The sequence below is a fragment of the Streptopelia decaocto genome (assembly GCF_964273445.1).
Source record: "Streptopelia decaocto genome assembly, chromosome: 2".
NCBI classification, from domain to species: domain Eukaryota; kingdom Metazoa; phylum Chordata; class Aves; order Columbiformes; family Columbidae; genus Streptopelia; species Streptopelia decaocto.
In genome coordinates this window covers 137,789,807-137,803,343 of record NC_138655.1, presented here as the reverse complement: position 1 = coordinate 137,803,343, position 13,537 = coordinate 137,789,807, and the positions used below count along the sequence as shown (strand labels likewise).

Below are 13,537 nucleotides of genomic sequence, written 5' to 3'. Positions count from 1 at the left end.
ATGTAATGCAGGGAGCACGATTCTTCTGCAGTAAATCGTGCTGTCCCGTGTCTGATGACGTTGCAGCCAAAACCGCCCCTGGGGCGCAGGGGCCTTCAGCAGAACGGCACAGCGGGGGTCTCGACCACTTCATCCCCCAAAGAAACCACAGCAGAGGAACTGACTTGGCTTTTCTTCAGCCTGGCAACGTGAAGAAACCCATCCGTAAGATTTGTTTGGTTTCTCGAATTTAACTTTTAATTAGCTGCTTAAGAAGAAAGGACTATTTCAGTAAACGATTTAGAGAGGTAGTTCGTATCCCCAAAGCTCCTGATATAACTGGGGAGATAACATCTAACGTGGGCACCTGCAAATACTCTCCATCCTTTCCAGTTACACCAGCTGGCCCAGTTAAACCCTGTTTGATTGGGGCCACTTCCATCCTTAGGCACTTGCCATCCAGTATCACCATCCATGATGTTAACAGCTGTAACGCAAAGTTGTCCAGGCATCATTATGTAAAATAACCAGGCAACATCACTACTTAATGTTTTCCTATTTATTAGATTTTTACATTTCATGTATTTACAAAGAGATCTGTAGTACTTTCTGTTTAATTTGGTTGCAACTGTCAATCAATACAATATCAGTTCATACTGTCATCATACATTAAAAGAGGCTGTAAATTTACTGTTTTAACCATCAGCACTTTTAACTAATTCTTTAGCCATTAAGTGTCTTTAGCCAGCTTTAGAAATCTATGCTTCTGCAGTAATTGTTTTAATAAGTAAAAATAAATAATTTATTAAATTTACCTCAAATAAATGAAACTTTCAATCATAAAATAATTCAGGTGTGCTTAATACTCAAGTGACCTACATCATTAGGGTCTTTTCGGAGAAGGTGCAAACTGATTCTTTATGCAGGTACACACCAGTTTAAGAAATTTCCTTAAATATATTGTCACTGTTATAAATTAATACAAAACAGATAGGAGTAGCTCAACTGGTAGTTAATTGATTGTCACATCATACTCAAGTTATCAGAAATTGTTATGAGCCAAATCCAATACTATTTACAATGTTTAGTCTTAAGGTTGCATTAAGTATCATTATTTAAAATCCATTCCATTCATTTCTGTTTCAAAGCACCGACAGCTCATGCATTTGAAGTCAGCAGTAGAAACTAACAAACCAGTAGAAACCAAACGCTGATTGTACTTAAATTTTTCACTGCTTGGATAAAAGATGTGAATCTTTTCTTTACTATAAATCTCAGTGTGCAGTTTCCTAATTCACTTTTCACTGGTAACTACCCAAGCTGCTGGGAGAAATAAGGGCTCTCTGAGGGCTGCGTGGCTGAGGAAACCTCTTTCCTGGTACCTCTGGATGAGGTGGGGAGTGAGTAGGGATGGCTCTTTATTCCAACTCTTTCAGAAACTTAGTTTTTCAACTTCCACGACTGCAGCCTGAGCGGCTCTGGCAGTACCACAACCACTGGCACTGCTGCTATGGCTGGATGCAATTGGTAACGTAATCCCGGGCTGTGCTCAGCACTTGGGGCAGCCTTGCGAACTCTGACGTTTAAGGCTCAGCAATATACAAGTACAATATACTGAGCACTGATTATATACTTTGCTGCAATAGTTGCCATATTGTTGCACAAAATGCATCTAAAAAGCAGCTCAGGACTTCTTTTAACTATCATCTGCTGAGGTGTTGCATTCAGATCCAAGCCTATAAACACATCATTGTTTGCTTAAAAATAAGCATAAAAACAAGTTTGTTTTGAAGGAAAATTGTCATAATTGTAATAAGTGGGGAAAAAAAAGCCAGTGACTATTTGGGTCTTCTCACAAACTCTAAAAACCTTATTTTAAAATTTCTTTTTAGCCTCAGTCTTAAATTTCTAAATTACTCAGAACTTCTCTTAGCAGAGACCTCAGAAACCTCAGCTAAGGAAATGTAGCCGGCATTTAGTAATTTCAAAGCAGACGCAGCTTTCTGTTTACAGTGCAATGTCCTGATCAACAAACAGCTTCTGAAAGAGAAAATATTACAGAAAAAAGGCAAAACATAAGTGTCAGCTTAGAACAGCACGATGCTTTGAGGTAAAACCCAAAGAACTGTTGGTGGGAGCTGTTAAGAGCTGGAGACCCTGAAGCCCTGTGCTGTGCTGCTATTTGAGGATTTAAATAAGCATCAGAAAAATTCATTTGAAATACACACAAAGGTGTTGGAATTTATCACCACCTATTGAAACAGAAGGAAACCTCAGTTCAGATCCTTTTAACAAAGTTCATGTTATTAAGCTTTTAGCTGCACAGACAAATGCCTCTCAAAGTAACCACCTCCCAAAAAAATATGTATTTAATCAGCTCCTTTTTAAGACTCTAACAAAATAACCCTTAGTTTATTGGACAGCTCGCTCTCCCACAACTCTTTTTGCTCCAAGAACAACAAAGAATGTGGAGGACAGTTAAAAAAAAAAAAACAAAAAAACAAAAAAACAACCCAAAACCCAAACACAGCACCACGCATTGGGACATCAGGAATATCACCAAAAACAAAAGAGACTATTTTTAAAGAGTTAAAAATTAGTCTATGGATACCATAACAAAATTTACCCTTCTTTGCAGGTATTCACTTCTGCCTACAGTAGTTTGTAACAGCTTCTTCTAACAGAACCAGATTAATGAATGGACAGATTTTAAATGGTTTATTGCTTGCAAGTTGTCAAATACAGGAAAAAATATCTGGTAAAGGAAGAGAAAGCCAATTCAATTTTCAACAGGAATCATCTTAGGGTTTTGTTTGGGGTTTTTTTTGTTTTGCTTTTTTTTTTTTTTTCTTCCAAAAATAACTTTCCTCATGATATTTTTATGATCTCTACAAAATTAATGCTTAATAAATCTAGAGTACTATTTCTGAGCCTCGTCCAATGCAGAAGTGTTCATGCTTGTACAGTACTGCTTCTTGTGTGCCAATGTCAGGCAATTATACCCTCCCAGTGAAGAGAGTCTAAAATCCTTTGAACCTGCTGTTTATTTTGAAGTTTTAATTTCCCTGCTGAAACTTTCAGGAGAGATCACAAGACAGAATAAAGTTTGATATTTATTAATACATATATTTGAAAGATTATTTTCTGAATGTAACAAATATAAAAAGATATCAGTGTTTACAAATTGTCAAAAATGTCCAAAGTACAAAAGGATACAGTACATTAGTTATATGGAAGTGATTGTACGCTCTGGCACTGAAATCATCTTAATACTGTGGGCATACACAATATACACCAGAAAAGCTCATGCATCAGTCAGAACAAATAAGGAAATAAGACAATTTGCTGCCTTCTCTGATTACAAATTTATTGCTTCTGTCAGTTTTCTTTCCTCAGGAATACCATTTACCTGCAAATAGACGAGAATTTTTATAATCCATCAGTGTCATCATGTCATGGAAGTACTTGCAGTGCACATCTGAGTTACGAAGGAAGGCACCAGTGTATACTAAAAGAGGAGGAAACATCGTCTATCCCAAATACATTTTATTTGCCCCCTGATTTCTGAGAGCTTGTCACAGGCAGCATCTGCAATGACTCTCAAAGAACAGGTGTATTCTACAAAAATAACGTACGACAGAAAACAGAGACACAGGAGGATCTTTAAGATCTATTTTTACGGCAGTAGTTCAGTGCAACTTGTGAGGGACAAGCCCATGCTTGTTTGGATTTCACACCTCTTTAAGAATTCCTCACTGCTGTCAAGTTACAGTGCTACCAGGTGATTTTGCAACTTTTTTCCTGCAAGACAGACTGGCAGGAATTCTTGTAACAGAACGGTGGTAACAGAAGAGCTGAAGTGTGTGAGATTTTTATTGTACCTTCTAAACGCCCGCAGTAGTGAGTGTGAAGAGCTATGTTAGATGTCAACCCAAAGCAGTGCTGGAGGCCTTGGGTTGAGGCTTTGCCTGCCAGAGTCATCTGCCGTTTCCACTGTATGTATAATCAAGCACACAAACAGCAAAGCTAGCAGAACTGCAGTCAGCTTCCTTTTTATAAACATGTTTTTAATTTCCAGATAACAAAAAAACCCCACATGGGCAGAAGCATCTATTATATACTTGCCTCAAATCTTTGAAATGTTGTCATACGAAATTCTCCTTTAATCCCCGAAAGCAGTAATGAAGAAGAAGGATTTTGAATGAAAAGAAAGAGTGGCTTACGTAACTCCTAAGTTAAAACAAGTCTTCCTCTTGGAGCTGTAGTTCCCGTATTATGTTCAATACATATCTGTCTCTAGAGTTTTGCCTAAACACTTCTGTGAAAATTCAAAAAGTACACTTTGACCTCTACATTTTCCTTGTATGATCCTTTTCCCCTCTCATATGGCTATGGCTGTAGCTTTTTCTCAGACCTGATACACTAACTAAAGAGAACAATCAGCCTCAGTCAGTACTCTGATGGGATCATTCACGACCTCAGTCACTACATTAGGATTTGTGAAAATGATGTAAAAGTGATGACTAAGACACGGCAAACCCGCAGCACGGATGTGCGCCTCACCACACATTCCCTGCTATCGACTCCTCATGTTTAGTAACAGCAATAAGCAGCTCCTTCTTCAGAGCTTAACTAGTATTGGTGGGAACTAGAAATTTTGATTTCCTATCAAGTTTTAAAGAATCTGAACAGTGTAACCACATTTGGGAATCTGGCTGTAGCTTCATGTTGTAATAGAAAATGATTTCTATAAGGAGGTTTCTAACTTAGCTGTACCAGATTCCAGTGTCTCATGCTGAGTCCTAATGTAGCATCTCTCCTACTTGTTCCATCAATCCCATCCCAAAATTTCCACTGATGTATCAAAAAAAAAATCTGGAATTACAGTGCTGTAATACTTCACTAGATTTGAAAATGGTTTCCACTGTCCATAGACTGTATGTGTTTTGACTAGTGATTCCTCTGCACTGGTCACTTAATAGTTACAATATTTTCTCACTACTGACCTGCACTCTGCTGCTGCGGAATCTGAGTCTGATGTGGCAGGTTCCTACAAAAAAAAAAAAAAAAATATATATATTTAAGGCTTCCATATGAAGTCTGAAGTACATTATGCATGAAAGTTCAGTATTTAAACTTCTTTTTTTGCTTATGAGGCAATAATCCATTTTCACTATGCAAATACAGTTGTCAAAAGGTCAGCCAAGTCAATGAAATAAAGAAAATCAGTGTCACGGGGTAGTTACTATTATTTCACTTGTCAACTAGGTTCAAAGGCTCAGACTTGGCGAAACGCCAGAGATAACAAGAGTCACCGCAGGTTTCTGGTGTTTGGTTTCCATAAGTGATGAATACAGAAAAGGTGACAGTATTGGCAACTTAATTATTGACTGTGGGATGAATTCATGGTCAGCTAGTTTTTACATATTGGACCAGTTGACTTATCAAGGCAAAGTTACATTTATGTGTCCTGCTTAAGTGTCTCTTTTACAGCTACCAGATAATCAGGTTGTTTTTAGAGAAAGGAATTAGGGATTGGAACACAAGTGAAGCAGATAAACGCCCTATGTACAACTCAAGAAAGCCTTTGGTACAGGTTTTGGCACCCCAGTCATAAATAAATGCTATCCCAAACAGAGAACGAACTATAAAAGAGAGGGTAGAGCACTTCACAGCAGTTGTACAAGGATTAATTTACACAGCTCTACTTTATATAGAATTTAGCTTTGGGACAGGGAGAAGAAAACACTCTTCTACCATATCTACACTATGAAGGGAATTCGGGGCAAGCATGTCTAAATTAGGGCCAGGTTAGTGCTGGCACTGCGTGGGTATCAGTGGGGCCAGGGAGACCTGCCAGCTGAGCTCCCGACTGGATCCAGTGTCACCGCACGGCGCTGGGGAACAACAAAACACCACCAGGCTCTTCTGTGAGCATCGCAAAACCACGGGCTCTTCAGCCAAACCTTCCCAGGAATGTCATTCCTACAGCACCACTGACTTGCCTGAATGAGAACACGTGCAAAGCACTAGATGGGTCTGTCTCGATAGTTTCATTAAGTTACTGGTAAATGAACTTCAGGAAACACACATGAGTATTTTTCTGATGTCTCTCTTGGAGAGAGGCTGGCAACAATGGAAACGGCTGAGAGCTCTGAGCGTTTTCACTGGCAAGTCTGTTATCTCTGAAATGGAATATGCTCTTCTGTTCAATGTTACCATTTCAATCATAAACCACGTGTGACAGAACATGACTGACTACTTACAAAGCCTGGGTTTTCCGGTATCAAACCACCACCGGCCCGGTGGTAGCTTTATACCATGGGTTAAGACGTAGGGTGTCTAAAATAGAACAGTTCTAATTGATTCCTCTGTCAAAAGTAGTTTTCCTCCAAAATATGCAGAAATGTAGCTGCTCCACGCAAAGCTTCTTGCCAAGCGTGCAGACTGAAACCCAGCCACTTCATTTTATAACAGAAAGCCTTTCTTTCTGCTTGAAATGCGAACAGCAGAGCAATCCTGAACTATAGTCATTACTGATACCTCCATAATAAACACATTTCGGATGACAAGCATCGTGCAACATAGTGAGTATTAAAAGAGAAAATAAATACTTACTGCTGGGTCTGCATCAGCGGCATGCTGGTGTTATCGTAGCTGTCGGTGTGAAGGGGCGGCACGATCTCCCCAGTGACCGGGTGAAACACGGGAAGCGTTGAAAGGGGCCACGCGATCTCTCTGTTTTTAGACATGTCACGAAGCTCTTTGGTTGATTTCTGGATCGCGCTGTGGTGGACCAGCTGGATGCTGCGTCAAAAGGAAATAAAACAGTAAATACAGGCTTTAAGTGCTCTATCAAAATGGATAGACTTCTACAATTATTATTTTTCTTAAAAATGCAAGGGCTTTGATGCATGCTACAGACTCTATAGTGCAGCAATTACAGTAAAACTTTACATAGTTAATTTAATAAAAATTACATTTATTTAATTTTTAAAGCAATAATTATTCCATTAGATTTTGCTGTCTACATAAGTATTTTTCATAGGATCAAAGACTGTGCAATTTATGTCTAATTTTCCACTTATTTGCTGCAGTTAAAAGTTTTTATTAACTCCTGATTCTTGTGTTAGATTAAAAAAACCCTCGTAGATTAATTGTAAAACACTCCATAGTATAGGCACTGGATACCTTCCAGGATATTTGTTCTCCTGTCCACTGCCCTTAAGACAGAGGCTGGGAAGTCCAATAACCAGGAGTATAAATTACATGTTAACATATTTATTCTAACAGCACTATTTTATTTTCGATTGACAGCTGTTAATTTCAAACCCTTTTTATTCTAATCTTCTATCCCTGCCAAGAATCTGATTTAAAAGCAGCTTTCATATTTATGAATTAAACCATGGATTATAGAGAGAATGAAGGAAGATTATGACACACATGTATGAAGCGTGACAAGCTACTGAGAATGAAAGTTAAATGGTAAAAGAAAAATAACAGGAAAGAAGACACTTACTCTGGTGTTTGCATGTTTCTCTTTTCCCTAAAAACAAAACAAAATTTATGAATTAAATAATAGCATTGATAGTTGGAACATTAAATCTATCTGATGATGAAAATAGTACATGATGTTGAAATGCTGACAAGGTTAATGCTAAACGCAACTTGGCAGCATTTGCAACTGGGTTTATGATGAGGCCTCGATGAACGCACGTATAGAAACATGATACTGATGACAGACACACACAGACACACACAGAGAAATGAAAATGCAAGTTAAAGAACAAGCTTCTGGCTAAAATAAATTCTGTGACAAAATGAAATTGTAGTTTGTGTAAGAAATGGCAGAAATTACGTTACTTGCTGCTTTCCTTTTATGTATTTTTCTTTTATAACATGTCTAAATTCAGTTCATATCCTCAACCAGATTTATTTTATAAAAGTTAGCATTTTAGAAATTACTTAATATTTTCCTGAATCAATGATCCTTTATTAGCATTTTATTTGTTTGGGGCATTTTGTCGAGCTGTGCGTATGTGAAGATTTTGTGGAGTTTTGTGCATACGTTGAGATTTTTAACCCTTTCAGCTAGAACAATTAAAGGCCCTATATCCATTCTCTTGGAAATTACTGTATGTGCTTAGATGAGAAATAGCTCAATACTTCAAGCAGATTATCTTTTGGCCTGTTTAAAATGTTTTTTAATGAACTGAATGGAATTCTAACAAACAGTCTTCTATGCATTATAACCTTAGCAAAACCTACAGTTACTTGTTAGTGTGTTAAAGTACTCACACTCCTTCCCGTCGGCAGCACATGATGTAGGCAAGTATTAGAAAAAGCACCAGTGCTATTGCCGAGGGCACTGCCAGTGTAATTAGGAAATCCGAGTAATAGTCTCTGCTTTTCAGTGTATCAGAAGGTGGCTTGTATTCTCCACCGTCAGGTAATATCCCCTCTCCACGAATCACTTCCTGAAAGGTGGAAACTTGTTTTGTATTGTCAACCTGATACCCAGGAAAAAAAAAAGAAAAGAAAAAAAAAAAGACAATTATATCACAAAGTACCGGTGTGTAAAAACCAGGCAGTATTTAACCAGCCACAACATATAAAAGAATGGCTATTACACGTTTGACAAATTCTATACAATTGCATCCAATACCTTTTTTTAACTCACAAAACCTTACATTTCGTTGAAAGCTTCTGATCAATGTGATACATAATATCACTTTATAACTTTGTCACAATACCGCTTTATTACTTTATTTTGTGCCTACCAGAGATATTATGTTTTTTACAGATTAATTTTAGGGATATCTCACACAGATAGTATGTGAGCAAAAAATTCAGTAAACACTTTTATTGCAAACTAATTATTTGACACTGATTTCTTTTTGATTAATTCATCCATTTCTTACTAGTCTTCCTAAATAACAATACTGCCCTCTCTTGTACAGAGGTGGTAGAGAGGAAGAGTGGTGTACCTATGGATTTCCTTTCTCCTTCTCCCTATTGAGCTTTGCATCCAGCGCTGGAAGCAGCAGGAGACGTGAAGGGAGCTGCTGGGGATGGAGCTCTCGTGCCTCCCCCGACCCCACGCAGGAAGCCCTGGACACGAGATGTGCGTTGGGGTGATCAGAGACGGACTTCCAAGGCTGCTTCTACCTCCTAATCCAACTAACCCTCACAAGGCTGCATTCCTGGTCACAAGGAATTGTTTTTAAATGTCTGTATCTAATGTTTCCACAAATTCAACTCTTTTTTTTTGCTACTGACTTTCATATTGCATTTAGCTGACTGCCTTTCCCACATGACTTTTCAATTTTCTGCCTTCGTTTTCCTGTTACCTTCAGTTAGATAGCACTTCTAAATTTTATCAGTCTTAGTTTTAAAACCCTCTCCAGATCATTAATGAAAATAAATTATATTTGCCTACATTCTTGACCTCTTGCCTGACACTGTTCCTTGAGAAACCTTGCAACTGATGGTCATTTCTTTATAATTTATATTTTAAGTCATAAAATGGTGTATTACGCAATGGATCAACAGGTTTTCATGGAATGCTAGAATAATGTTTTGCTGAGCGTCAAATGTAAGTGCAAGATAGTTTGATAAAAATTAATTTATGCATTCTCCACTCATTAATTCCACAGCATCTTTTTTTATGTCAGGTACACCAAGCTGCACGTGGCTGCTTAGCTGACTCTACAACCCTCAGCAAAGCACGAAAAATCCTTATGCACTTATTGATGTGACTGGCAGAAGCCCATGCACAAGCTATCAGCAGCAATTATGTTGCCCCCCTTTTCAGAATTTGGGACACACAAACTTAAATTGTCACTTTCATTCATGTGCTAACAACCATCGTCACCTCATAAAACGTGGGAGGGAGAGGAGTTGATGGTTTTATTTCCACTCCCTGGTCTATGCTGTGGTTAGAGAAATGGAGCTCAGCTCCCTCCCAGCCCCTGGATTTGGGGGCTCCTGCCCCTCGCTTGCCCGGTGAAGCACAGACTGTGAGTGCCCTGGTGAGACCACACCTGGAATATTGTGCCCAGTTCTGGGCCCCTCAGTTCCAGAAGGACAGGGAACTGCTGGAGAGAGTCCAGCACAGGGCAACGAAGATGATTACGGGAGTGGAGCACCCCCTCATGAGGAAAGGCTGAGGGAGCTGGGTCTCTTTAGCTTGGAGAAGAGGAGACTGAGGGGTGACCTCATTAACGTTTATAAATATGTAAAGGGTGAGTGTCACGAGGATGGAGCCAGGCTCTTCTCGGTGACAACCAGTGATAGGACAAGGGGTAATGGATACAAACTGGAACACAGGAGGCTCCATTTAAATTTGAGAAGAAACTTCTTCACAGTGAGGGTGACAGAACACTGGAACAGGCTGCCCAGGGAGGTTGTGGATTTTCCTTCTCTGGAGACATTCAAAACCCGCCTGGACACATTCCTGTGTAACCTCATCTGGGTGTTCCTGCTCTGGCAGGGGGATTGGACTAGATGATCTTTTGAGGTAGGTCCCTTCCAATCCCTAACATTCTGTGATTAAACGGGGGGAGCTGTGCTCCCTTTTCCCTTCGATGCATCAGGCTACAGCACGCAGCAGCAATGCCGTTGGCAACAGCAAACACCCCTAAGACTGTTTAAGTTCGGTTATCGTGGTGTGCTGCCCAAACAAGTGCTGAGAAGGTTGCCTCTTAGGCTGCTGCAGAAAATTAACACTTCTCTGAGAGCCCGTTCCTGTTACACATCCCAGGGTGGTCTCTGCTTTTCTCAGAACAGCACGATGCTGCTTCACCAGTAGTTGATGAACCGCTATCAGGTGTTTGTTTTTTTTTTCTGGAGAAGTGCTCCTCACCAGCTGCTCTTCATTCAGCATGGGTACTGTTGATTATTCTCACATTAGTTCACTGCTCCTCTGCTGCTCCCTTTGAAATTCACTGTGTTTTCTAAGGCCATTCCTCCAATTTCTCAAGACCTCTCTGAATTGTATCCTGACCTTCAAAGTGCCTGCAGACACTTGCAGTTTCATGGGGACTGCAAATTTAATTTAATAAGCACATTCCATCACCTAGCTTATTAATGAAAAATGGCAAGGAATTATTAATAATTCTGCTATGATTATGGCTATCCAACCAGCTCTCCACTAGGCCCTAGCTTCCCTAGGCCATATTCCTGAGCTTGCCTATGAGAAAGTATCAAAAAACCTTATCAAGAATAAATGACATCTGCTGCAGCAACTGTTTTACTTCTTTCTTGCAGAAGGAAATCAAAGACTTGAAATAGTTTGCTCTTGACAAAGGCTGACTTCTGCTGTTTTTCAGGTGCTGATAAGTATTGCTGTGTACACATGTACCTTTTGCAATTTGTCAACAGAAAGCCAATAAATAATAAACACTCTCGAAATTCTTTTGAAAACAAGTATTTTCCAGCTTTCCAACAGATTTCCTAATTTATAGTGTATAGAAAGAAAGGGTTGAAAGTTATCTAATCTATTTTGTCTATGAATACCTTTTCTCATATTCAATACATTTTTTACCTTGTACCAAAGCTTTTCATATCTCCCCTTTCTGCTTCCTCTTGGGTAATTTCTGAAGCCACTCAACAACCACCTAAGTTTATTTTATGTACCTCCACCATCTTTGTTCAAATTTATCTGCAACATTCTCTTCTGATACTGTATCATTTCTAGTTTTTCCTTACCAGAACTGAACAAAAATAACCTTTAAAAGCCTCTTTGGGAATTATACTCCTTCCATGGCAAATAGTCCAGCATTCAGTTATAATTTTTCTTGTATTTGACTGAGAAGAATGTTCTAATTTATTTTTGTTTCATTATTGAACACTATTTTCTTTTATTTTTCACTTTTAACAGGAAATGTGTTTTAGATAATTTTCAGAAAGAAGTTTTTAACAGAATAGAAATACTATTTAACTGGTCAGTGCTGTAGATTCAATATTTGAGAAAACATATATATATAGACAGACACTTTTTAAAAAAGCAAGTGTAACTAGCAGTATTAGTGCACTGAATTAATGAACTACACCTGCTTAAATAATTCTCTCATTACTTTTAGTTCTGTAAATCCTACAGTTCTCTGGCCATTTATATAAATCATCACAAGTAAAAACAAATATGGTGGTTTCACTGGTGCTCACATTTACTAGAGTTTATTCTACATAGCTAAATTCTTTCACAATTTTAAGAGTGTCTTCTAGATGGAAAACAATGTCAATCCATCATGACAAAGTGGAATTTGGCAGAGCTCTCTGGCCAGGCTGGCAAAACTCTTACCTCAGTCATGCCTCGCTAAAATATTGTACTCCTTCAAACATCATTTTTACGCAATAATAAAATAACTTACCAGAGAGATTTTACACCAGTCAATATGGAATTGAGTTCGAAATTTTTTATCACAGGTTATAACAGGCTCCATTTCTTGACTGCATCTCAGCTGATTTTGTGGGTTTTCCACTTCTCGTAAGCATGAAGAGAATGGAACATCTGCTCCAACCATAACATAGACACTGCAGAAAGAGAATGGTGACAGACTGTCAGGAAACCTCTCACAAATCCCGAGGGGACAGTGACGTACTCTCCAAACGTTATTATTGTTCGTGGCAGCATTCAGCTGTGCTTTAAAGACTTTTTTCAATTATTTTTCTTGACAGTATGCTTTATCTAAGCATATGAATAACAGATTGAAAACAAATTATTTTTCCAGCTTCTTATTATAACGTATTCTGGTTTGCTGCATAACGTCAATGTTTGCTTACCATTAGCTGTCAATGTCTATGAAGTCAAAGAGCTCCAAGAGTAGGTTCCTCATGTAAGTAAATCAGTACTACTGTTGAAAATCGCATTGAAATAGCATAATTTTATCTTAAGTAAAACATCACTCTTCAAGATTATTTTTAAAGAGTTTCTTCCCATGTTTTCAAATGAAATTCACGAGGCCTAGTTATTTCTAAACCTAATACTAATATGAACCTGCCCAAGCCTCCAGCTTCTCCTAAAAGATTCCATACTGTAGCTGTGTACTGCCAACGACATTTGTAGAATACTGAAAGCTGAATGTAAACTTGATACTTCATTTAGTATTACAATATATAAAACAAGAGCAACTGAGCTAAACACATTATTCATTTTCATATTTAAATATGTAGAATGCTGCTGGAAAATACAGTCAGCTGCAACAAGTAATAATGTACCAATGGATCATGAAACAGAAATTAGGTCCTGGTTTATATTTGGTATATTAGGTACTACCTAAATAAATGTTTCAAATGTGGCCACATATGTACCCACTTGTATTAAGTGGCTCTGCTATTACTCCGATTAGTATAGAAGTCGCTTTCATTCCTTAGATGTGCTCAGAAACTCCAGATGCGCAAACAGCAATATTTTATACACACATCACAGATTTTGAACCCTCGGCCCTTTCTTCAATATTATTTAAAGCTAAAATAAATATCTAAAAATAACTAGGCATCTTTATTGTTGTCAGGGAAAAGCACTACCACAATGGTATTTTGAAAAAACTAAGTCCTT

At 38.3% G+C, this 13,537-nt stretch overlaps 2 protein-coding genes across 3 annotated transcripts in view; one reads left to right on the top strand and one right to left on the bottom strand.

Moving 5' to 3' along the window:
• Positions 1–2,931, top strand: part of CASD1 (CAS1 domain containing 1) — a 38,026-nt gene extending 35,095 nt beyond the window's left edge. Inside the window, exon 19 of the transcript XR_014183208.1 lies at positions 1–2,931. The gene's annotated coding sequence lies outside the window, so the exon portion shown is untranslated.
• A 148-nt stretch (positions 2,932–3,079) lies between these two features.
• The window catches only part of SGCE (sarcoglycan epsilon), a 31,343-nt gene continuing 20,885 nt past the window's right edge, over positions 3,080–13,537 (bottom strand). For both annotated transcript variants that reach the window (XM_082044173.1, XM_082044172.1), the window contains 6 exons: positions 12,351–12,513; positions 8,278–8,489; positions 7,499–7,525; positions 6,598–6,786; positions 4,986–5,029; positions 3,080–3,388 (listed from right to left, as the gene is read on the bottom strand). In XM_082044173.1, coding sequence (XP_081900299.1) covers positions 3,372–3,388; positions 4,986–5,029; positions 6,598–6,786; positions 7,499–7,525; positions 8,278–8,489; positions 12,351–12,513 — 652 coding nt within the window. In that variant the 3' untranslated portion in view covers positions 3,080–3,371. The remainder of the gene's footprint in view (positions 3,389–4,985; positions 5,030–6,597; positions 6,787–7,498; positions 7,526–8,277; positions 8,490–12,350; positions 12,514–13,537) is intronic.